Source organism: Ptiloglossa arizonensis, chromosome 3 (genome assembly GCF_051014685.1).
Source record: "Ptiloglossa arizonensis isolate GNS036 chromosome 3, iyPtiAriz1_principal, whole genome shotgun sequence".
In the NCBI taxonomy this organism is placed as follows: Eukaryota; Metazoa; Arthropoda; class Insecta; order Hymenoptera; family Colletidae; genus Ptiloglossa; species Ptiloglossa arizonensis.
Window position 1 is genome coordinate 18,732,626 of NC_135050.1, and position 25,802 is coordinate 18,758,427.

Genomic DNA, 25,802 nt, shown 5'->3' on the forward strand with positions numbered 1-25,802 from the left:
CGTCGTACGAAATCTCGAGATGTTGTTGCACCGTGGAAGATGTTTCCACCCCTAATCGTGCTCGGTCGTTCCATCGACGACCGTACAGTTTGTAGTATCTCCTCCCACGGTATCGTCGCAGGAACGTCGGAGCACGGTTCGGTAGCGAGACGGCAATTCTCGAGGCGAGGCGACGATGCCCCGGACACGGTTCGGGGCCCGATGGGTAAGCAGCGCGCGAAAACGTTTCACGGAGCATCGAGGGAGTCCATCGCGCGACCATCGAAGGAGTCAACGACACTCGAGGCCCCCCACCCCCGAGGTGATCGATTCGTATACCTGTAATTATGTTTTCATCAGGGGTCAAGTGTTGAACGCGTCGCGCCGCCGTCGCGTCTGGAACGACGAAACGGGACCATTGACTCCGAGGACCGATTCCGAAGGGGATGGCGGGTGAGCAAACGGAGTACGTCGCGGGTTCTTCGTTAAAGATCCGTGGATCTCGTACTTCGTCTGCGCGTCACCGGCCGCATGGAACGCATCCCGCAGCGAAGTTTCTCGCGGCGATGGATCGCGATCAAGGATGTTCGAGGAGGAACGAGTTTTACCGCCCGACTGGACGTAACCGGGTCCACGTTGCGGATCGATCCCGTATCGTTCGCGACGATTCCGGGCCCGGGGAAACGTTCGTCGCGTGTTCTTCGTCCGCGGGTCCTCGCACAGTTTTCCACACGACGCCATTAAGGACATTTTGATACTCGACGTGATGTGGAAAATCGCCGAGCGACCGTGGCGTTGATCCGGCGGACTGGATGCTCGTTCGTGGGGACGAAAACTGGACACGAAGAACGTTCGATCGCGCGTGGACTCATCGTTGAGGATTTCTCGTTCGAGCACCGTCACGGATCGAGTACGCGCGCGCGCGCGAGTTCGTTTTTTTTCTCTCGATACGTCGCGCGTTTACCGAATGGAGGACGCTCGCCCGATTCACGGTGCACTGTGTTCAACAACGGTCGGTACCGGCGGTGTTCTCCGTGAGACTACCCGACGCGACCCTAATTAGCAATTACCATGGACGAACGTTTGTAGAGTTTCTTCGATAGAATGGTGTATCGTCCATTGCGTACCAACGGAAACTATTGCCATATTAGCGGACTATGGAACGTCGTCGTACGTTTCGCAGCTCGTTATGGTTGTTAAGACATTGAAATATTACGAACTCTTTCACGAATTGAGCTGTACGTCTCATTGTGTTATGTACACACATTTATATAAATATATAAATATACGTTGAAGTTATCATTGCGGCTATGATGGACATACTAAGCAGTGTAATCGAAGAATGGCATGCGCGCAAATCATAAAATGTTATAACGATCCTCGAACCGAGCAAGGCGAAGTTCTCTTCGACCCTGATTGAGAACCTGTACTGGAGGTAATGTTAGTAGTAATAAACAATAATCTCAGTAATCGTAACGAGAAAGGGAAGAACACTTTTAATCCGCGTTAGAACTCGGGATACCGTGTATTCCCGGGTGGCCCGTTTAAGGCCGGTCGAACTACGATTACTGCGATATTTAAGCTAAACTGTAATAATAAAAATATATATATATATATATAAACATAAACTATTATACTTCGGTCTTGCGTAAATTATTGCCACCTCGCCCTCTCGTCGATTACCGGATTTTTCCTGGATTTTATTCCTTTGGTAGCTCGGTGTACGCGGAATCCCGTTTCGAGTTTGTATTTCGCAACGCGATAGTACGAAACGAATAGCATTCGATCGTCAATATTTATACACGGTATTGAAGCGGAGAGGGTTTTATATTTTTTTTATCCATTTAAAGTTAACCGTTCGATAATTTCGAACAACACCGGCCAGTCAAGTATTTTAACCGCAACAGAGTGTCTTTGGTATCTTTCAAGTATCTTTCGAATGTCTGTAATTTAAATTCTGTCCGACGTTAACGCGCGTTTGACCATTATCCGCTAAAGAAAATTTTTTTTTTTATTAATTCAACGTGGACATCGATGTCTCGATCCCTCGAACGATCTTAACAAATATGGTACATCACCGTTAAGAAAGTTCTACAGTCCCGTAAAGTACAATTACGATAAAAGTGTATAATTCCATTCGAAGAGATAATCAACGATTGTAAAATCTCGAGAACCGCTTATGAAACGCTCTGTGTAAAAATATTTATCTCACGCCTGCGAGCAACATTTTCTTACCTCGAGAAAACGACGGAAGCACCCAAAGATCATTCTTCGTATTAAGTTCGATTTTAGTTTCGATAATTTCAAAGATGCGTCGCGTATAAAGGATTTATTGGAAGGCTTTGTCGGGTACATTGCGCAATGTAGAATTTTTCGTTCGTTTGCTTGTAAAACTGAATCGTTCGAATCTCGGTGGATCGTTGCGAGAAACCACGGATAAAATACTTAAACTACGGTTTTGTCGAGTTCCGTGTTCAAGGAGCAATTTCGATACATTCCGCCGCGCGATTGAATTTCGCTGAAAGAAGTGCTTCGTGGATAATATCTGGTCGGCACGGTGTGCACTGTCGGCGCGTACCATCCGTAATCCATCGACGTGCTCCTGTAACAAGGATGCGGAAGTGGACCGTCGTTCTCGCGGTATCCCGTGATGATCCCTGCAAAAACAACTTCTATCGGATAAAATATCCTACGCCGAGCGACAAACAGTTTCCATCCCACCGGTTTCGACGTATAATATATTTCCCACAGTATTCTACATGAATCGTCAACAACGTTCCACCGTACAAAAATAAAACCGTGGAAGCGACGTTATCGACGAAGAACTTCGCTTCGGTGAACATTGCGCGCGTATCGTTGGCAATAGCGAGTAAAAATTAACGCTCGACGATGGTGTAAGTCTTCACGCGATATTTCCGCAGTTACATTGAAATATCGTTACAAAGATTGTCGAATCTGACGACGCCTCTGCGAAATCGTAACAAACACTCGATTCCACGAATATGATCATTCGTACGAGACCGGTCACTTCGGGATTTGGGTATCTCGAGATCGAGGCCAAAATTGTACGATATACTTGGAACGGCGACGAAAGCCAACTGAAAATTAATATAAACGATAGGAACGATTTCTCTGCAAACGATTGTTACACCCACGTTACATACATATACGTGCGTTACATACTCGTGCAATTACATTCCGTTCCGTAAGATTTGAAAAATATTTCCAGTTTTCCCCCCTCCACCCAGATGTATACGATTTATCGACTACAGGATTATCGGAGCGCTCGTATTTCGTATCGTATTTCGAACTTTCTTTTCCCGGCGCGGACACTTTTAAAAACCGATCGTGCACCGTGTTACGAGAACATCGTACGGTCTATTTAATTTCCGTGCACTCGTACGGCAACTCGTACGCGACTTCGTCGCACCGGAACCGTCCGTGAACTTTCGTAGACTTGACCAGCATCGATCCACCGATCTTGAATCCCGGCTCGATGGTGACGTTCTTCATCCCGACGAAAGCGGACATGTCCACGTCGTCGAGTTCGTTGTTGTTCAGAAACAGGAGCAACAGATTCTCCAGCCCGTCGAATGCATCGGCGGTCACCGTGGTGATTTGATTACCGTTCAGCCACAGGGAGTTCAGATTCTTCAGGTAACGAAACATCCCGGGGGACACGGTTCTCAGTCGATTCCTACCGAGGTCCAGTTCGTTGATGGCGCCGAGGCCGCGAAACGATTCCGGTTGCAAACTGGAGATTTTGTTTCTGGACAGGTACAACAGATCTATGTGAGGCAGACCGTTGAACGCTCCGATCGGCACCTCGACGATTTCGTTCGAGTCCAGAGCCAACGTCTCCAGGTGTCGTAGACCCCTGAACATGTTTCTGTTGAGCGCGATCTTGTTGTTCGTGAGATAGAGCTCGTGAAGATCCCCGAGACCTTTCCATACACCCGGTCGGAACGCGGTGATGTTGTTGCAGTCCAAGAGCAGGGTCTCCAAGCTCTGGAGTCTGAGGAACGCGGCGTCCTCGATGTCGACGATGGTGTTGTTCCTGAGATCCAAGTACGTCAATTGATCCAGAGCGGAGAAATAGTGACGCGATATCGTCGAGAGCTCGTTGTCTCTGATGTAGAGCGCCGATGAATTTGCGACTTCGAGGAATGCGTCCTTGGCGATGTCCGCGATCCCGAGGCTCTCCAGGTGTAGCTCGATGTCGTCGATGGTTTGGACCGCGTTGACATCCTCGAACGCGACGCTGTGGAGCACGCCGTTTGCCAGGCAAACGTAAAGATGGTTGTAAACTTGGCAGTCCACTTCCTCCGCGCTAACGTCCCGAGCGGCGACCGATAAGAGGAGATAAACGAGCAAGAGGAAGCACATGGTGCGCTCAGATGCTGGATGTGCACTGAACGCGTGAGAGAGCAGCGCGTTTCGACGTCCACCCGAGGAAATAAACCGACAGTTACCGTTCAAGAGATACCATTGGATACACCGAGGCGGATATCGGGCTGTATACCGTGTACGTTGTAACTCGACGATGGGAGTCCAGTTTCGTGGAAATTAGACGTTTTATTCATTTTGAAACGCGAATCGCATCGCTCCGAGCGTGTGTCGTCCCTCGTATCGAAACTTCTGTATCTCGTTCCCGACGCGTTCGCGTACACCGAACGGTCTTCCGTCTTGAAATTCAATTTTATCGAAATCGGACCGCACCCGATGCTTTTTCATACTTTTATTCACGATTCACCGTTTACGCGGCGGTGGATCGCGAACGGCCCCCCCGGGGCACGAGGAACGCGTTTCTCACAATTTTCATCGAGTCTCGTGGTCTCGTATTTTTCATCGGTAACTTCCCCGATCGTTCCTTATTATTCTTTCGGAAGTTCCGTGTCGTTGATATTCAAAGCGAAACTTTCAACCGGCGTCCATTTGTTTCCCCCGCGGGAGCATTTCTTATCGTATCGAAACACCGATGGCTCGACACGATGGAATTTCAAATGGAATTTCACCGAGCCTCGCGGCGATGTTTCGGAAGATGAATGCTCGGCTCTGGGAACGTTCGAGTAGAATCGATGCTTTTTGAGTAAAACACGGAGCGCGCGAAGGAATATTTTTTTCCTCGCGGAGCTCGCGTCGTATCGAGGAATTTTCTTCGCGTTTCCGTGGCGTGGCCGATCCTCCGTTGAAAAATCGACGGTTGTTCGCAGAGAAGAATTATATTTTCGTTGTTTTCGTTCCACGAAAAATTCGAGGGAAAAAATAGTACCGTTCGCGGAAGCGCGGTAAATTTTCACCGACGAAGTTCTCACCGCATTGAAAAACTTCTTCTTTTTCCCTCCCGCGGTGCTTACCATTTTCCAACGTAAAAACCGGAATCGAAAGAGCGGTATTATATTTCCCTCGTTCGAGCACGCAAAACTCGCCTCTAAAATTTGCGAGAAAAATAATACACTTAGGAGAAGCGTAATAAATTTTCCCCAACGAATTTCACCGCACGAAGTAATTTCCAGTTTTTCTTTTTTTACGACGCGATCGATTTTCCGACGAAAAACGAACGTTCGAAGAGGGGAACGGTATTCTTCTTGTTCAAGCGCGACGAATCCAATCTTTAAAATACAGAGAAAAAAAAGAAAATAATACACTTACGAACGACGTAATGGATTTTCGCGAACAAAGTTTATCGTTCGATGTAATTTATTTCTTTTCTCACGACACGAACAAATTTACGACAAAAGACGCGTATTCGAAGAGGGGAATCGTATTTTTCTCGTTCAAGTGCGCTCAGAACGTTGCTATAATTCGCGAAAAAAAAGTGATCGATTTACGGAACCGCGATCGATTTTCGCCGATTAATTTTACCGCGTGGAATAATTTCTTTTCGTGTTTGCGGGACGAGCGATTTTCACGACGAGTACCGCGCGTTGAAAGAGAGGAATTGTGTGAATTCCTAACAATGCCTATCTTGTGAAGGGTTGCTGTGACATACGCAAAAATGTCTGTATTACCGATAAGCTTCGACGAGCGGTACCGATCGTCAGCACCGACTTATTAATAGCAGAATGTTATCGTTTTAGCACGAAGAAGCTTCTCGTCGCGGCGACTACCGCGTAATGTGTAACTCCCGCGACAAGCGAATTCAACGAACTGGATGAGTACGTTAACTCAACGGTATGAATCGAGGCTTTGTTGATTAAATTCGATCGGTCTCGCTGCGCCGACTCGTCGAGAATCAAACGTTCGTTAATAAGTTTTTAATTAATCGTCGTCGGAGCGACGCGCGTATACGTATGAGGTAATTATTTCAACTCACGTGGATACATGAAACGCGTTGGAAGGTTACAGGTACGATAAACATCGTTGGTACGCGAACCGAAAGAAATTTTCTCCCCTTTCTCCTCCACTGCTTTCGTTTCCGAGCACACACACCGCGTGCCTCTCATTTTTTTCTTACGACCGGATCAATCGGCTCCCGAACGTGTATCGTAATGCACGAATCGCGAAACATAATCTCGGCCGTACACCGTGGAATAATGCCGTAATGTCTGTTCCGACATTGGCCGTAAATGTTTGGTTTCTATAGAGACGGTATCTCGTCCGCGAGGTGTAAATCGATCAAACAAGCTACGCTTTATGCTCGGTAGATTTTTCAGTAAAATTTGGAAACTCGAAGGCCGAGCATTTATACTCGAAAGCAGAACATCGTGCAAATACCGTGACTTTTTATGCTTCGAAGTTCAACGAAGCGATCTCGATTAAATCGAGAAATTCGAAAATCGGTGCTCGAAACGTGTCTAATGGTTTTATAAAATTTCATTTTTCGATACGGAGGATTATTTAAATTTTTCATTGCACCGCGTCCGACGAGTAAACTAACATTTTACAATTTGTTCTTCGATTGCGTCTTTCCAGTGAATATTTACCGGTCTTTCGATAAAACTGCGAGAAGAAATTTTTCAAATCTTTTAAAGCTCCACAAATACTACACAGTGGACTATGGAACCACTGCAGGAAGTGGACATCGATTTTCACGATTTTATCGCGTTAACCCGTTCAACCTTATTTTAATTGGATCAATTAAGTTCCACTTGGTAAACAAGTTTTATAAATTCTACAATTTTCGTTCCCCGATTAAATCACGTTCGAATAAAGTTCGAGGAATAAATTGGAGTCTGAAGGAGGTTCGACGACTTCTCGTAATTATCATACCGTATACCGGTCGTGTTGGTTGCTTATTTCGTTCGGATTGCTTGGCGCGAATTGAAGAAATAATTGGATTCGCGGACAAAAGGATAGGGGCTGTGTCTCCACCCGGAGCAATTTTTCGCGAGGAAAAGGGTTATTGAACCAACCAGGTGAACGACTACCGCGCACCCACCGAGCATTTAAAATTCTAGCCGAGTTTGTACTACATTACATCGGTCGCACTATCAGCGACGCCGATAACAGTAGCGGTTTCGTTGACCGGCTTAAAATCACACTTCCTGCTAGGACACCGTACGAAAAGCTGTGAGAATGCAACGTGACCGGTAAGTTGCATTTCTCTTTCCGAAAATTGTCCACGAACCGACGAGCCAAGAAAATTCACTCGACGGAAAAACGTAATCGTTCTGAAATTCGTTCACGCTGGAATTTTTTATTCTAGGATTACTTTCGTTACAATTATTTCCACGCTAGAAATTTTCCACGCTTGAGATCGTTCGTTCCGGAGTTTTTCTCAAATTTTTTTCCACTAAAATTTATTTACCTTGGAATACTTTTACTTTAGAATTTTTTCGCGCTGTAACTTTTTCACGCTAGTATCTTTATAGAATTTTTCTACTTCGGTCATCCTTGCGCTCGTTATTCTTTGAGATGAAACGAAACAATTAAAATGTCAAGCCTCGAAAATATCTCTGGCTCGTCTTCGATTTCTTCCTTATTTTCGTTCGTTCCATCGCTCGACTTCCCGTTCGTTCGGAAAAGAATTTATTCCGTAACGATTACCGCGAACCAACACGACTGTTAATATTTTCTTGTATTCTTAGACGCGCGTGAAATTCACCGCATTTTCGTCGGACACGTGACGATTATAATACAAAACAGCTGTTTCATTTGCTGTGCAGCACCTCCGCCAACATACTCGGCAACAACGTGAGCGTAGGTATGGACTTAATGAAACGATTATCATCGCCGGCACTTCCAGTTGTGGTCTGGCCACCAGAAGTGTATTACTGGCCGCATGATAACGGTTACCACGCGTACAGAATGCAATGAAAAATATCTGAAAATATTCGAAACCTCGCGTGGAACCATCTCCGCTATCGAAATTATATAAAAAAAAACAACAACCGTTGAAAAATCTCGACGAAAGAGTGCGACGAAGTTCGAAGTGTTTTTTTCCAGCAACGTTTTCGGAACAGTGAACAATCAGTGAACGTACTCGCTTTCGCGACGAGTGAACATTTATTTCGCGATCGTTCCGAGCGGAACGTTGTAAACGCAACGTATAAATCCTTCGTCGTCTCGTCTTGTCCCTTTTCGAAACCCATCGAAGGGAGAAAATATCGAGTTGTATTTCTCTTTGGCTGCATCGTAACTGCCATAATTACAATTCGCGGCGTATCACTGGGAAACATTGTCCGGTAATTTACAACGTTTCGGGCTGTTTCAATAACCGTTTCGTTTACCGCGCAAAAAGCCCGGTTACGCTCACACGTACGCTCGGTCGATGCTTCTCGAAACCTTGATTTCCGTAATAGTGGTAGTCGTGGAGCAATTGCCGGGACACGCGTATCAAAAATGATAAATGTTGGATAATTGCAATTGCGAAGAAGGCCGTTCTTTATCTCCGTCCGCGTATAAATGTCAAAGAGACGTTGTCCGGTAATTTATCGGTCGACAAGGACAGGGCGGAGGGGAGAAAAATTGCTTAATTATGTTAATTTTATTATCGCTCGGCGGAAAGTTCTAAATTTACGGAAACCCGAAGATACTCGTTATTGGTTTCGAAACGTTTCCACGGTTACAGGGCCGTGTACGTGCAACGATCGAGTGTTGTACCGGTGTTGACGAATCAGTCGTACGACCGCTACTTTACCGACGAGTACCGCGTTGAAGTTGCTCGACGAATACGAAATTTTCCAAACGCCGATGTAATAACCAACAACGCTCGGTGACCGAAAATTTCCGTCGCGTTGAGGCGCGCGCGAGTTGCCCCGTGTCCGAGGTACGTTTCAGGCACGCGAGGCAGACGCGGGTTTGTCGTCGTTGTCGCGCGAGGAAAATGCGAGAACGTTTCGCGAATCGTTCGACGTGGAAGAGCCGGACGATCGAGCTGCTCGTTCTACCGTGACAGGATCGAGGGAACCGACACAACCGATCACGTTTAATTCAATAAGATCCCAGTTAGCGACGCCGATGGAACATGAGTTGCAACGTGATGCCGCTGAAAAAGTACGCGGAAATCAGTTACCGCGTGAAATGCGTGTCCGTGGAGAACGAGCGCGTGTTCGGTGACGTTTACGTCACTCAACAGACTCGAAATCTCCTCTATTGTGCGGACGGGTATCAGTTTCCCTCCTTGTACAGGAGTCGAAGATGCAACCTGATACAGAGAGACTGGGAAGGGCCGGATTTCATGGAGATGAATAAAAAGAAACCGATTAGAAGGGCGAGCGTCGCCCCGATCGAACCGACCAAGAAAGCCATGAAGAGATCCAAATCGGTCGACGACGCGTGGCACAAGATCGATCACGATCGCAACACCAAGAAGATCGTGAAAACCGAGACACTGATCAGAAATCCGAAGGTAAGTAACGGGGAAACCGTATCCATTCGTGCGTGAATTTTCCTACGCGATCGCGCGACTGATCACGTGGATTTAATTTGCAATCAAGGGGGAACGTAGGATTTTGAGAAATTTGCTTTTCCTTTCGTGTCATTTTTTAAGAAACGCACAGGTTCAACGATAACGACGATTATCTCTAGGAATATAATTATCCGTACTGTATTTTAACAATGGAAAATTCGGATAGCGCGACACGAACACACTCGGGTTTTCTATACAGATCAATATTTTTTTAGGAACGTCCAAGTATCTGCTTTTAGTGTACGTACGGAGAACTTATATCGCAGATTTCATATCGTTGGAAAAATTCCCGAATATCGACACTATTTCTGCCCCGAAAGATAATAATACTCCCGCTTGAACTCGACTGTGTCCGAAGACGAACAATTCTTTATTCAAGGAGCATTACAAAGTGTCGCGTTTCGTTCGGTAATGATCGAAACGGGGTGGAAAATCAACGGAGAAAGATAATCCGTTACCTCGAACGACGATTCGATGAACCCTCTATGAAATTAAGGATTGCAATCTTTCAAGCTTTGAAAACGCGGAACTGGTGTTCCTCGGATGATTTTCGATCCACCGCGGAAACTCTCAAAGACTCGAGACCAGTTACGCGGAAGTGTATTTAAATTCGTTCTGTAAATTCGTTAGTTAACGAAACTAGAAAATCTTGCTTCTTCTTGTCGGGTCCTTTAAACGGAAATCGGTGAAAATTGTCCAAAAGCGAGTCTAAAAGTGCTTTCTAATGAAACATCGAGAACTGTCCAAAGATGTGACAAACTCGCGAAATAATTTTTGGATCGTCTTAAAACGCGATCACGCCGGTTTCAACGAGCCGTTTATTTATATATTCGCGACGAATTTCCCCGGTCGAAGAGGGGTTACTCGCTAATTTTTAACGATTCCTCGCGGTCGTTCCATTTTTATTAGGGCATGCAGCGACGGGAATATTATTTTCAGACGTATCCACCGCCGTTGCCCGTTCCACCCGAGAGAAAAGAAGGTGCGCTTTCCTCGTTGGTGGATCAGCTGTTGCAAGATATCTACGGTTTGCCGGACGGCGACAGGGGACGATCGGAAAGCGACTCGACAGCCTCATCACCGAAGACGCGGCCCCAGCCACAGCATCTGCAAAAGGCGCGTCTGTTATGGAAAAGTAAGCGTAATTCAATAAGAGACAGAACTGTCTATAACGCGGGAACTAGGTGTAGGGTACGTAACGTGGGCGTCTGATAAATGCGTTTGGCACGAGGACGTTCGTTGCGGGGGAACACCGACGGTGCTCGTTTAATGGGCACAATTTCAAAACGAGGAGAAAGCGGGGAGATTTTCCAACAATTATGCAATTCCCACGGGGAAACGTTCGAAGATCGTCCCGTTTCTTTCAGAAGAGAACTACGCGCAACGGCGAGAGGGAATTAAAATTGCAATTAAAGTCCTCGTTTCGCTATCGCGTTGTAACTTCTTCTTCCACACGGTGTATCTCACTAGAGACACGTAACAAGATTTTCTAAACGCTATAGTTTCAACGCCACGAAAGAACATGGGAGAATACAAATCGAACTTTTCAATAATTTCTGCATTTTTGTGACCTTCGATTTATTTAAGGTGTCTTTAACGCAACGCGTTGAATTTACCTTTTCGAAAAGTCGTAAAGTGTCCTTCGCACGACCTTGGAAGATCGAAAAGAAAGTTTCTTCTTTTGCGCCCGTAGAAACGACGAACAGAGTCTTCTGCATTTCGAGCATCGTTCGATAATTATTCGGAACACCGAGTATACTTCGCACGTTGCTGATTTATTGAAAAATTTCTCGTCGTTCCCCCGTCTCCGCTAACTTTTCGGGGATACGAATAGTAATTCACAGAACGGATCGATGCGTCGCGAGTCTCGGAATAAAACGTTCGAGCGGTCTTCGATGCGAGTAAACGTCCTCGGAAATCCACGAATGCGAGTTCAATAGTTGTATCGGATTTACGCTCGTCGCGCGGGGAGTTCGAAATCTGGCCGAATTAGGCGAAGACACTTCGGCAGTAGCTGACGAGACAAGAGGTCGTAGTGCCGAGACAGACAAGCGACCTCGTTGACTTCGAGGCAAGAAGGTTCTTTGACTTGGAGTGCTACTTTTTCTTCCTTTTTTTCAAGGGGGAACCACTTCTTTTATCTCTATACACGATGCTACTTCGTTTCACCTCGTTGAACATGCATAGGGAAAAACAGGGGGTGAGATTGCGCGTACTTTACACCGAAACCCATGAGGAAACGTTTTATTTCTTATCAATGAAGCTGCCAACGAGAATCAATTTTTTATTCACTCCGAAACGACGTTAACCTTTAAAGTAATCGCGAACGTACGAGCGAGTTCGAGTTTATTCAAATACATAATTATGAAATATAAAATGAAAATCACTGACGGGAAAAATCAAAGTAAGAGTACATTATTTACGATGATAAATATTTGTATCTTGACTTCGAGTTTGCTTGGAGTACTTGTCGCGTTTAACGAGTCCATCGCGTACACGTATCGGGTTCCTGGTACACCGGGGGGAGAAAATCATAAGACGCTTGGCTAAACCTCTTGCGACTACAATCGGGAAGTAGGAAGCGACTACCAGCGAGCGGATTTCTTTTCCAAGATTTTACATCGAAGATGGTGGAAGCGTTTCGTGGAACTTCTCCAATTTAAATTCTAACGCGAAAGTTAACGCGGTTAACTCGGTTAAAGAGGGGCTCGTACGGGCTTTCCGGGACCGCGATTAAGAGGATCTCGGCTCGTGATCGGAGTGATCAAAGAAAATCGTCGCGGAGGCGGTGGTTCCGGTTCCAGCGAGATCGAAGAACGCAGGGAGCATAAGTAACCGGGGAACGAGTTGGAAAACTGCAATCTTCGGCGAGTGTGTACACAGGGAGAGCCCTTTAGGGCCGTTATCAAGATTGCGCCTTCAATTCAAAAGCTCGACGACGGTGTCTCGTCTTGTCTCGTCTTGTTTCGTCTAACCCCGGACTGCGATAAACGCGCTCCCTGTCAATTTGAAAGTATCCACCGCAATCTCGACTATCGTGCGTGCTCGTTACATTTTAAATCCCGCTCTCTCTCGGAGAAAAGGACACCTTCGAAGCTTTCAGACTCGACGAACGAGTCTCTTTGGGAGTCGTCGTTGAAACTTTGAAAGTGAGCGCCGTAATTCGTCCCCGATCTTCGATTTTTCAGACAACACCGAACTCCAAGTTATGGTTGTGAACTTGCGCGACCATATCAATCATATCGGCGGTATACTTATCCGACATCTGCGTCGAAAGGATTATCTCAGCATCAAACGCGAGAAACACTACGACATCGTCACGGCCTATCTTCAAGCTCACAGCGCCAAACGCGGTAAGTGTGTACCGACGCGTTACATTAATTTATCGTTTTTCAGTTTTCATCTTCGACGTCGAGCGTAAATCTCCGTCAATTGTTTCGAGATGTTACGAAATGTCCGAAAAAAGTTCGACAGGAATTAAATTTTTTGCTCCGTACTCTCGAAACGATATCCGCGTTAATTTCGTTCATCTTTCGAGTTGTTCGCGTTGGCAAAAATTTTTGGTAAAATTTTGTAACTTTCGTCGGCGGCTACCTACTTACTTTCCACGCTATGTCACTTGTGTCGTGTTGCGCGATTTGCTCTTGACATTTACGGGACTAGTTAAGATTAGCGGAGCAGGAAAAAAGCGGTTAACAAACAGCGGCGTTCTAACCGCGACAATGGCGACGCTGAATAAACAATAGGCCCTCGCATAATACGGAAACGGTACTGTTCGCTGTGGACTTGCACGCTGAAACTTTGCGTTTCGTTTCGGACAATAAAACCGTCGTTTCACAAAAGCGGTCTTCGTCCTGTCTGACGTTAAAAACAACGACGCGATTTATGCCGCTTCTCCGTTACCGCTGGCAGCTTATTATTTATCTTATCGCCGTTCCGTATTCATAAATATGGAACAGTTGGAGCGGCAATTTACCTGGCCGTAAGTACCGAAACGAACGCGAGCCACGCAATTCGACGAACGTAAAAAATTAAAGGTAACGCGAAGAATACGTCAGACCGGTGGAATGCATTTTTCGCATTGTTCGACAGGTGTGCAGGTGTGCAGGTGTGCGAGTGTTTGTTCTGCATCGAAAAACAATTCCTGTGCTACGTTCGTGCGGTATCTACTTTGTACTAATACGATCGAGAACGCTGGTGAACTTTGCAAGTAGATGGTACACTTTGTTAAAAAATACGTCCAACTTGAAATCGTAGAAGGCAATATCGGAGAAAAGAGACGAGGAAGTATTATCATTGGACGTATTCGAATAAAAATACAAATTCGTCGTAGTCTCTATCGTTGTGCGTACGCGGAAGTTTCGTTATCGTCGACGAGAGAGAAAAAAATCATTTCCCATTGCACCGAACACGTATCGGACGTGTGTCCGACACGCGAGTCTCTTCGTTCTCGCGTTACATTCTGCAAAGAAATCTCGCAGGTTTTTCATTCCTCTTGTTAATTTCGATATCGCGATCGCGAGCCATTATCTCGATTATTATTTCGAAAGAAACAGCTCCGTGCACGCTTCGGGGGGAAACAAACGGTCGTGTTCTTCGTTTCTCCGGTTGCGCGTGCGCGAGAGTTCAAAGTCGTCTTCCAGACGCAGCGACCACGGTTCCGTCTGCGCACGCTTCTATAATTTTGTATAAAATCGCTCGATCGTCGAGATCACGTTCGAAGATTCACCGGTGTACGCGAGATTTCGTACCGGTCGCGGGGCGACGATATTTTCCCCACAAATGAGGAACGGGGGACCGTCCAACGAATGGGGCTGCCACTTTAAATACGTCCACTTCGGGAAACGCGTTATCGATACTTTTAACGCGGTATCGGCATCGCAAACAAACCGAGCGCCGGTGTGTCGTCACCGACACTTCCGGAAAACAAAAAGGGGGCCCCTTTTCACGCGTCGACGGCACGGTGATCAATAATTAGAGTTTGCCGCGCGCGTGCCGCGTGGACCGCGCATGCGCCGCACGGGGTACGCGCGGCTGAACCGCCGACGCGTCGTCATTGATAAACTTTTAATGATGTCGCGCCTGCGAAACGGAAATGCGGAACTTTCCTCGGTCTTCGCCAACCTGGCGAAGGAGGGGGCTCTGCACTTAGCGCGATGAACTCGACGCATCGCGCGTATCAAGAGGGCGACGCGTTTTAACGCCGGAGAGAGGCATTTCAGTGACAAAGGGACCTGCCGTTCAACGAAACTGTTTAATGGTACACGTGCCCAGACATCGCGCCCACGCGAGTAAAGCAACGTGGTTTAAAAAAAAAACAGAAAAAAAAAAGAAAAGAAAAGAAGCAGTGGGAAAGAGCAGAAAAGATATCACGCACTACCTCGATTGCGCACTCTTTCGATACATTTCACGTGAATTTTGAACGCAAATCTTCTCGTTTTTTCGAAATTTAAAGACGAGTCAAACAGCGAAATTTCGGGATAAACGAAATTAGGGATCGAGTTTATCCAATGAATACCAATCGAGGAAGTTATCGTTATTTAGAAATTAGTAGCGCTATGTTGAAACGGTATTGTTATACAACCGATATTTGTTTCGTTGGCCTGGATCTTAACGTATCTTTTTTCAATTCAAGACCGAACGTTTTAAATAATCCTTCGCGCGTAACGTTCGTCGTCGAATCGCTATTGAGCGCGCTCGAAAATATAAAAATTGTATACGCATTATCGTTTATCGGTTGGGGGAATTTGTTTTTCGTCTCGTATTTTTCTTTCTCTTTATGATACACCCCCCCCCCCCCCTCGATGTGTTCGTTCTCTTAGAGCGACGGGGATATTTCCAGAGTAATTTTTCATCCTTAACACCAGAAACTTATTGACCTCGTGCAATTTTTCAAGCGCTTCTAAACTCGGTTCTCCGCCGAAGTGCTTCAATAGTTCACTCGAGCGTTCAAAATATTAAGTAACTGTTTCCGAGCCATTAACCCGATGTGCTTACAAGGGCGACAAAAACACGAGTTTACGAAATGAGCGTATCCTGCTGAATACATCTGCGCGGATTATGCGTTGATGATTACATCGATTATCGTAAAGTTTCCGGTTTACGCGACACCGGTTACTCCATTTTTTAACAGACGTTGGAGACACTTAGAAACCGAGTCATAAATTCATCGACTCGTTGTACTGCAACGCTCGGTAAACATGTTTTCCAAGATAATCCTGGTAGTTTGAAAATTGATAGAAAAATTGTTCGTACGAAGAAAGTCGAGAGGATGTAGATGCTCGTTAGGTGGAAGTGTTACAGAGATCTCAAGGTCGGTTCTTCTTTTAAGTAACTCGGTTCTTGAAACGGAATATTAAATCGCGTTAAATATTGTCTACCGCTTTCGTAGGACGAGGACCGTTTTTAATGCGAGTTGGAAGAATCATCGAGTCAAGTCGGTCGCGATCGCGAAATGAAATATTCGTTTCTAGGTTTCGAATCTACGATTTTCTATCGGCAATATTTATAGGTAACCTTTGAACGCTCGACGTGCAACTTGTCGACGAGATTTATTTCGAATATTGATTCGAATACTTGAACGCATCCTGTTCGAAAGAGACAACATTCCATTTCGAGAGATTGATTCGTTGATTTCATCGATTGTTCTCGTCCATGCGTGTTTTCGCACATATTTGGCGTCGGTTGCTCTAATTACATTGCAAACATCGCCCAATCATTTTTACGTGTAAGTACACAGACCGACGAATCGTGATTTGGTCCTATCCCGACGATCGTGAAAATCGAACGTCGACGGAAAAAAGTTCGGATCGTCGAAAAGATACGCTACACGGTATCGTTCCAATAGAAAATACGCTACTCTTCGAAGACCGCGAGAATCGCGTTACAAAAATCACCGAGTCGTTTTTATGTACCAACGCATAAACCAACGGTCGATTCGTGACTCGAGATTGTTCTTTGGGGAACAGTGAAAATCGAAAATTGAGAGGAAAAAAAGATTCCTATTAGCGGAAAGTTATATCGCACGATATCGTATCGATAGGAAATACCAGTGTTGATCAGAGTCCATTGAAATGCGAGCGTCTGACCGCCAGCTGCGCGCGGAATCTGAAAATAAGCGATCGCAGCGAACTTCCTCCTGGATGAAATTGAACCGAATTGGATCGTATTCGCGCGCACCTCGACAAAGAGCTCGAGCGTAGATATGCAATTTAGGTCTGTTGACAGCGAAAAAGGTAATTCAATCCACAAACGAATACCCTTTCCTCGTCGTTAATCAATATTCAACTGAATCTCTCTTCTTTGAGATTGAATCTCGGCAAGATGGAAAACGTCGATAACGGAGAATTTTTATTTTTATTCGTTTCCACGAATCGGTCTCATCGTCGAGAGCTTATCGTCGATCTCACGGCGGAGCTCGTAATTATTTCCGTCACCTAACCACGCGAACGATAACGTCGCGTTTATGGTCCTTTCTAATCGGAGGAAACCGAAACGATATCGTTCCGCGTATTCGTATACTCGGTTCCAGGGAACGTTTACGCGTTCACGATTCCTTTTGTAGTACTTTGGTCGTTCGACCGATCGCTACGGTGGTTAGGTGCTACAGTCGGTACGATACGTCCGACGAACTTTGATTTAATCGGTCCCGAACGAAATGGATCCTTACTGCAGTGCACACGGAAAAGGCAAATTTGTCGTTTCCATGTAGGAAATTGTAATCGGTAAATGCGAACGAAGAACAATTAGGTTACGCCGATTGCTTTAACGCAGTAACGATCGCAGACTAAACGCAACCGACTACTTTGCCTAATTAACGTTACTTTGGTGAAAGAAAAGCTTTGCTCGAGCAACGTCTCGAAAGCAATGAAATTAATTTGCAACTGCACTTTAATTACAAATATCGCTTCGTTCGATAGTACACCGTTGCGTTCGTATCGGTTATTTAATAAACGAGGGCACAACGATCAACAACAACGGACGTATTCTTTTTGTTCTTTTAAACTATAAATCACGAAAGCAACAGTTCCCTCGATTATTTACACGAATGAAACTGTACCAGTTACGAGCGATTAGCAGCTGATAATTTATTACCACTTTCGTTAAACGTATTTTCTTTAAAGTATAAATGACAATTCTCGTAGCCCGACATCTGTCTTGACAATCGATCGAAATACATTTGAATTGAGATGCAGATCCTTGAAACCGAGCAACAATAATTTTCTCGACTAACGGATCCTGGTTACAACGAAGTGGTAATAACTGGAGAACAAACGTAAGCATAGACAGGTACACACGATGTATAGAAACAGTTGCAGCCACGAAGAAATAGCCACGTACGGTTGATAGAATCGAGCGTTTGAATACAGTCGGGGAACCGCAGAAAGAGACAATTCAATTATAGCAGATTGACAGTGTCGCAAATCCACGTAAGCAATTGTATGCGTTGCAAGCTCTGATGAAAAAAAGTGCAAGGTGAACGTTGTCCAATTATCGGGACATTTTTTGACAATTGTCACTTTGGACGATAATAGAATGTCCTGGATATTATTTTTCGTCTACAATGTAACGTAAGAAGATACAGTATTTTATATGGTGGATCTAATGTCTATTACTTTTTTACAAAAGTTTATTTTACAAACTCTGATGTTATTCGTTCGCGATTTTATCGCGTTGACGAGTCTAGAGTAACGATAAAAGTGTCATCGATATTAATGAATCCAAGGTACGTACTTTATTAAAAAAAAAAAAAAAAACGTACCGTTTCGCTCAATATAAAATATCGTGTTAACGACACCGACTTGACGTATCGATGACGAGGGTAGCTTCGAAATTAAGTGTACTTAATCTTACGGTTCCTCGAATCCCTGATCCAGACTCGTAAGATTTAGCACGGTCCTGTTCCCAGCTTGGTTCGCGATCTTGACTAAAGCAACTGTTCTTTTCAGGGTTACCTATTTATGTAAGTACGTATCGAACGACCTTCGTGTACTCGCGGCGTAATAATTGTCGGCCAGGGTGGTTAATACTCGCGGAATACGTAATACGTGGCGAGCAATCTAAGAACGATCGAGAACCCGGGAGAGCTCTCGTAGTTAAATATTTATTATTTCTGACCGGAGAAGTTTACTTTGCATTCGACGGGAAGGGCTCGCGGATACACGCTATATCCGCAAATGTATCCGATGGCCTTAGTCTCTGCCGTGTTGCTACTGACTCTGACGACATTTCCGACTGACCCATAAAGGGACCGAGTCGATAAGTTCATCGATCCATAGTACGCGGCTTTGTTGTGAACGCGGATTAAAATCGACTGCTGCACCGCGATGACGGCACGATAAAATCTCTTACGCTCGCCCTGTGCGCGGTGCAGAGACGTAACGTGTACCCTCTTTGAAAGTAAACGCAACCGTCGACCGAAAAAAGAAAAAGGGGGATTAAAAAAGAAGAGTGTAACAACACTACGAGTTCATTTAACGAATAAATAAAGAAGAACAAGCAAATAAACAACGAGCCCGGTTTAACTCGTTTGTTCGAACGCTTTCGGTACGCGATGGAGATCCTTTTCGAAAATCAAACGAGAAGCAATTGCGCGCGAAGAACACGAGTACTTTCAAAATGTAAACAAATTTCTCTCTGTTTGTTTTTTTTCCCCCATCTTCGTGAATTTATCTTCCTGGGCAATTACACGGGTCAATATTCGTCTTTCGCGATCAAACACGATACGCGTGCGTGGTCCACCGTAAATATTTCCGATCGTTTTAACGCGCTCAAGATGACTCCAAATTTACAACATCGACGCTCCCGCAAGGTAAGATCTACCGTGGACCGATTTCTTCCCGCCTCGTCGATAGAATTTGTTGTTACGATCCGTCTCCGCTCTCGTAGACACGATTCACTCGTCAATTGATTTCGTTAACTTTCGTCGTTAACGCAGAACACATTTTTGTCCGTTCTCCCCGTCGCGACGCCCCCGAATACACCTAATTGCGAATGGAACGTCGACGAATGGGAAACTATGTTCTGGATCTTTTTCCCCGGTAAAAACAACATAATCCTACCAACCTGTTCAATTGCGACACGAAACCGAGTCGATATCCTCGATTACAAAATTCGTCTACGCGAAACATCGCGATAATTCTACACAATCGCAAGCTTTCCCTGGACTCTTCTCCGAAACGTTCGAAAATACCATTTCCACCGATAAAGTACGGATTTCCGATACGATCCACGGACGCAGAGACCCGAGGCCGTCTCCGTGCGCGTTATTTGGTCCGGGCCAGGTGCAATTTCGTCCGTGTCGAGCGTTCGAGTCGGGACGGATACCTGGGCCGAGAGGTTCGTTCACCTTGGAAAGAGATCGAGGTAGAAAAAAAGTGGCAGGGAGCGTGGTTCGAAAGCAGCAATTTCAACCGGAGACACCCGTGGACGATAAAGGAACGAATCCCCCACCACGGTGATGTCTGCGGTACGATGCAAATTACACCGGCGAAGGCGGCAACGACGGGATCTCGCGGTGTAGGAAAAGTTAACAACTGGACTCGAGCCACCCCTGCGGAGCGTTCACGGTGTTCCCGTGTCGGCCGCCGCGAGGACGGCGCGCACGCGAGCAACCCCGCGGATACAAATTCCACTCGGTGGGGTTAGCGGTAATGGTGGTGGTGGTGGTGGTGGTGGTGGTGGTGGTGGTTGCGTCGGCGCATGCGCGGCGACGGTAGACGGCCGGATCGCTAAGGTTCGAACACCGACGTTTCGTGGAACGGCTTCAGTGCCTATTGCAGGGTTCCACGGGAACAACTACCCCTCCCCTCCTATACGCGAGGACGTTATTGTCACGGTGGACGCACGCGCGGCACCAGTCTCTCCTACCGTCGGCGTAGTGGTCGCGTTCAGCTGACTCGACGTGCTCTTCCCCGAAGAAAGGGTCGTGTCCTGCTTCTCGAGCCGCCGTTGCCGCGCGAGAACCGTGCCAGAATAGAAGCTCGTTTCTCGGTGTTTCTGCGCGCTGGTTCGATTCTCCACCCGACCCACCACTGTCGTCGTCGTCGTCGTCGTTGACGTCGTTGCCTCTTCGTAACCCTCCGTACGTGCATGGAGACGAGCGCGTGAACCCGAATCGTTCGCGTTGCAGGGGCTGCCCACCGCTCGGGGATGTGCTTTCGGCGAGTCTACGAGTAAAGAAAAAAAAAAAAAAAGACCGTGTGCCGAGCCGAGATGACGGCGGATGCGTAGTGCGAGTTTCCTGGGGACACGGCGTCGTCGTCCGCCACGATCTCACCACGTCGGTTCGCGCAATTAAAAATGGTAAGACGTTTCGCGCGGGGTGGTACGGGGGTGATGTATGTGTGTCTCCTCGATAACTTTTCCACGAACGCGATCCACGAGTATACCCTCCCGTGACCGTGTATCTTCCTCCGTGGGGGAGGGAGTTTCGTCGAAACCAGCTATCCGAAGTTTTGTGGATTTCTGCAGCTTCGACGACCGCTTTCGACCGCACAGAGTGTCTCTCTCTCTCTCACCTTCTCTTTTTCTCTCCTTCTCTCTCCCCCTCTCTTTCTCCTTCTCTTTCTCCCTTCTCCCCTCTCTCTCTCTCTCTCTCTCTCTCTCTCTCTCTCTCTCTCTCTCTCTCTCTCTCTCTCTCTCTCTCGATGCCCGATGGTCTCCTCTTCCTGCTTTTTGGGACGTTCTATTTCGTGGGAAAGCATTCCGCAACCCGGGGAGAGAGATACGCGGGGACTTTGGAGAAATCAATGCCTCGCTCGAATTGGATTAGATAAATCAAAACTGCGGCGACACCGGGCTCGGTTCCGCGTTAACGGTTTCTTTTCGCTCGTTAACGTTTCGTTACTCGGGGCTCTCGAAAGTGTGCGCGTTCGACCCACGTACGTATGTTTCGTGTGGCTGTGCTCGCGACCAGGAGAGGCTAGCAACCATATGCAACCCTCTCGACCGTCCGCTTCTCGAATACCGTCTTTGCCAATTTTTTTTTTTCTTCTCCTTTCGCGTCGCGTCCATCGAACTTGGATCATTTTCGTCTCCTTCGAGAAACACTCTTCCAGAGAAATTTCGAAACATCCCCGGAACCATTGGCTCCCAACAATCCTCGATACGATTCGTTCGCGTTCCTCGTCGATATTTAAAGGTAACAACGGTGGATTCGCTCCGAATGGAACTCGTTCGCGAAATTCGTCGGCCGAACGTCGACTACCGTGGGTTCTCCGATGTACACCTTGGGCTCCGTGCGTCACACATGTTCAATTGAACCGGCGATAACCGATCGATTAATTTCGGCGCCGCGAGCGCGGATTTCTTGGGGAAATCGACCGCGTACGGTGCACCACCTCCACATTACGTGCCTCGTAACAGGTGGTACGTCTGCACAGACACGGTTACGAAAAAGTGCAGCAAGAAAACGACGGTGGGGAGACCTCGGTGGTGCACGTAGATGGATCGGGGTGGGGATGGTTGGTTATCGTTTGTTGCTAAAAGCTTGGAACGAACTCCTCTTTAATATCGTAAGTGTGCGCCGCGTGCCGGAGAAATTAATACTTCAAAAGGATCGCGGTCCATTGCACCGTGAACAATTTAATGCCATCGTTGCCGCCTTCGAAACGGAGCATCTGTTACAAATTACACGGTTCCGTAACAATGCGATCGCTGGCGCGGTTAACGCGCACGATTCGAACGAAGATAGAGTTAACGAGTCGTTCTCTCGACTATTCCTCGTGGCGGGTATCAGCGGTCTCGCGAGATAGACGCACACTACCGAGACGCGAGTAACGAAATTCCAAACACTTCGCACATCGACGTGTTGCATCCCCCCTAAATTCGTTAAGTGCTCGCAGGATGCAAATCCGATTTAAGCGACGACGCAGTTCGATACGGGCGTGCGAACGAACGTGTTTGTTAATATCTATAAACGACCCGGAGGACGAATCCTCTCCGATACGGTAATTAGAGGAAAGACGGTTCCGTGGTAAAAAGAAGGAAGGAGAAAGATATATAATTACGCGGACGAGGAAACGAAAGAAAACACGTTCGACGCGAACGACATTGGACTCTCGATAAAGGAAAAGAAGAAGAAAAAAAAGAAAAACTTTCTAACTCTTCTAATTCGAACGTAGCGAGTTTCGTTCGAACTTTCCCACCGTTCGAGCTTCGGTCCTTTTTCTTTTTCTAATCGTTCACTTTCCGTCGAATATTTTTCTTCTTTTTGTTTCTCGTTTAGTATTCCATTAATACCGAAGAGGACTCGCGTACGCGCGAGGTCGAAATATTAATAAACACGTTTGAACCCCTGGTTTTAAATTTAGCCCCGTGTAAATATCGAAATAGGTCCCGTCGATACCGTTTCTATTTCTGTTAATTGCTATTTATCGCCGTTCGCGCGTTTCGAATAATCGCGTCGAAGAAACGGTGACGCGTATATTTCGATAATTGTGTTCTCGAGGAGACGACAGCCTCACCGTGGGCCAAGGGCGTGCGTCCACGTAACGTTCGGCTCTCATTTTTTAGACGAGCATTCGCGATTTACGTTCCATCGATCAACGCAGCGATCGGGATTTCAGACACGCGATAAAAATGCGCATTGCACGAAAGAAGCTCCGCAACGTGCAACGGTCGTGCACGATCTCGCGAGAATGAACGCAACGCCGACGGATGATGAATCACGAAAACGGTTGAAAGGCGGCCGCACGCAGTACAACGAGAGGCAGGAGAGGTGAAAGTGACGATGAAGAAGAAAGAGTGGCGTTCCTAATTGGAGAATGAGCGGATTTTTCAACTCCCTCAAAAACTTCGCGTCAGGAGCCGCGTACGCTGCCAGCTCTGCCTCGAAGTACGAAGAACTGGAAGGTGATCGTATTCTTTTACACAAAACCGCATTGCACGTGGAACGTAGACCATTTGTACGCAATTTCGAGCATCGTTCGATTTTTCTTTCGCTTGCACGAAATTATTTAACGCGATGTTTATCGCTCCTTAGGAGCAGCTAATTTAAAGCAGGCCGATAACCAGGCTGGAACGCAAAGGCTATCCGCGCCATTTATCTTCGAGCTTGATACATTTCGTTTTTAATCTTCGTTTAATTGCCGAAATTCCATTCTTCGAAACGGAAATGATAACGGAACGATCGCTTGTACGGAGTTACGACCGTTGTTTTTTCCTTTCGCTTGCACGAAATTATTCAACGCGATGTTCACCGTTCCCTGGGAGCAGCTAATTTAAGGGCGACAGGCAGGGCGAAACGTAAGGGTTAGGGCCGTCTTTGTCATTTATATTTCACCTCGATGTATTTCTTTTTTTAATCGCAATTCACCGACCAAAAATTCATTCTTTCGAGGGGATAGTAAAACGATCGGGTTTCGAGTCGCTCGAACCATCCGAGTAGAAATCTTCGATCGTTACTTTTCGTAAAATAACGATTTATAACGGAACGACTGCCATTCGAAGCTAACTATTTCGCGCTAGACGTAGAATTTCATTGTCCGAAGTTAAATACGTTGATTAAGTTTCGAGTAATCTCGACAACCGGTTCGAAAAACACTTTCGAGATGAACGATTTCGAAGTTGGTGAACGGTGCGCTTAAATAATTGTGGCACGCTCTAGGAAATATTTCCCAACTGTGATATTTTTCGAATTTCGAAATAAAACTTCGGGGATACTTTTTTCAACTTTTCAAACACGTAGAACAACATTTTTCGACTTTTCAAATCCTGCACCGTGGTTATCTCTCTCGACAATTTTTGTATTCGCTGTGCACGATATCGTGCTCGACAAGCTTTAGTTTAACAAACAACGACAGTAGAGTGCGTCGTTTTTCAGTTTAGTTTCGAGTAGAGTAGACCGTACGCAAGCGTTTCGAATCGTACGATCGACGATGAATGATAATTTGATTTAACTTGAACAAAGTTACTCTCGAAATTTCGAATTTACTTATAATTGCAAAATGCGGTAAAGTTCGTTCGAGGTTTACCCAAAGTTCGATCAATTGGAACACGTTTCTTGATTCCTATCGTTATGAATTTCGAAACGCATTTCGTGTTCGTCAAGAATTACCATCTCGATTGTTAACGATACAGTTACTACAAATACCGAAAACCTTTGTAACTTTTTAAATTAAACGCAGACCGAGAACGATAGAAGGGAAGAGATCGTTTCACCGCGCTTCGTTTTCGAAAGAAATCGGGTTTTTAGGTCCGTGGAACACCTAAAGGATCAGACCGAATGGATTTTATATACCCCCTCAATTTTTATCTTTGCAGCAGCATTAAAGAAGTAGTTTCGCGCAGATGACGGTGAACATCTTTCACGGTTGTAAGGGAGAATCGTAATCCTCGAATAACCCACGAGTTAAGACCCATTAACCGTTCGTGTTGACTACGATCTATCGCAAATAAATGCACCATGATGGTTTTATACTTAGCGACCTTATCCGCGTCCGTAAATAAATAACGAACAATAACAGTGGTTTGTACCGACCTAGGGAATCGAAAGTCAATCAAGTGCACGTGCACCGTGGACTAGAATCCATGGAATCGATTTCTCGGAAAACATTCCCCTTTACGAACGAATTTTATTCTTCGTCTTTCGGCCCACCGTACGAAGAAGAATTCTAACTTCCGTTGACGAATTACTGGCGGATCTTGTTTCGAGAGTAGATTTATTCAGAGACCCTTAACGCGGATGCCTCTTAACGACGAGAGGGATGCAAGTATATACGTATTATCGCACGTGGTCCAGGACACGAGTTTAAATTCAGCACACGCGCACAGTTGTTGAAAAATGTACGCGTTCGGCTAACAGAGATTCTAAACAACCATCGATACGGACTCGAGATCCGTTTCTTCGATAATCGGTATCGATACGACGAAACTCGAATAAATCTAAGATTCTTCACGGACGAATCGACGACACACATTCGATCGTAGTTTCCTTCGAATCGTATAAAGCCCCATTAAACGGTCCTCG

General features: G+C 46.0%; 4 protein-coding genes across 7 annotated transcripts in view; 2 read left to right on the forward strand and 2 right to left on the reverse strand.

The window, feature by feature from the left end:
* Window positions 1-2,262: 2,262 nt before the first annotated feature.
* LOC143144931 (piercer of microtubule wall 1 protein-like) lies at window positions 2,263-6,425 on the reverse strand. Its single transcript, XM_076307812.1, has 2 exons — window positions 6,296-6,425; window positions 2,263-2,636 (listed from the first exon to the last, which is right to left on the reverse strand). The coding sequence occupies exons 1-2, from the start codon at window positions 6,423-6,425 to the stop codon at window positions 2,425-2,427; spliced, it is 342 nt and encodes a 113-aa protein (XP_076163927.1). The 3' UTR covers window positions 2,263-2,424.
* Window positions 2,652-4,457, reverse strand: LOC143144442 (uncharacterized). The gene has a single exon (XM_076306849.1). The coding sequence runs from the start codon at window positions 4,363-4,365 to the stop codon at window positions 3,358-3,360; it is 1,008 nt and encodes a 335-aa protein (XP_076162964.1). The 5' UTR covers window positions 4,366-4,457; the 3' UTR covers window positions 2,652-3,357.
* Window positions 6,426-8,197: 1,772 nt separating the features above from the next.
* LOC143144996 (uncharacterized) overlaps window positions 8,198-25,802 on the forward strand; it is a 32,652-nt gene continuing 15,047 nt past the window's right edge. For 3 of the 4 annotated variants that reach the window (XM_076307942.1, XM_076307944.1, XM_076307943.1), the window contains exons 1-3: window positions 8,198-9,772; window positions 10,772-10,967; window positions 13,021-13,185. In XM_076307942.1, coding sequence (XP_076164057.1) covers window positions 9,389-9,772; window positions 10,772-10,967; window positions 13,021-13,185 — 745 coding nt within the window. In that variant the 5' untranslated portion in view covers window positions 8,198-9,388. Of the gene's footprint in view, window positions 9,773-10,771; window positions 10,968-13,020; window positions 13,186-23,461; window positions 23,687-25,802 lie in introns of those variants that run through there. The other variant, XM_076307945.1, reaches the window with a different exon arrangement.
* On the forward strand, window positions 20,292-23,556 carry LOC143144532 (uncharacterized). Its single transcript, XM_076307036.1, has 4 exons — window positions 20,292-20,300; window positions 20,355-20,669; window positions 20,713-21,136; window positions 23,348-23,556. The coding sequence occupies exons 1-4, from the start codon at window positions 20,292-20,294 to the stop codon at window positions 23,554-23,556; spliced, it is 957 nt and encodes a 318-aa protein (XP_076163151.1).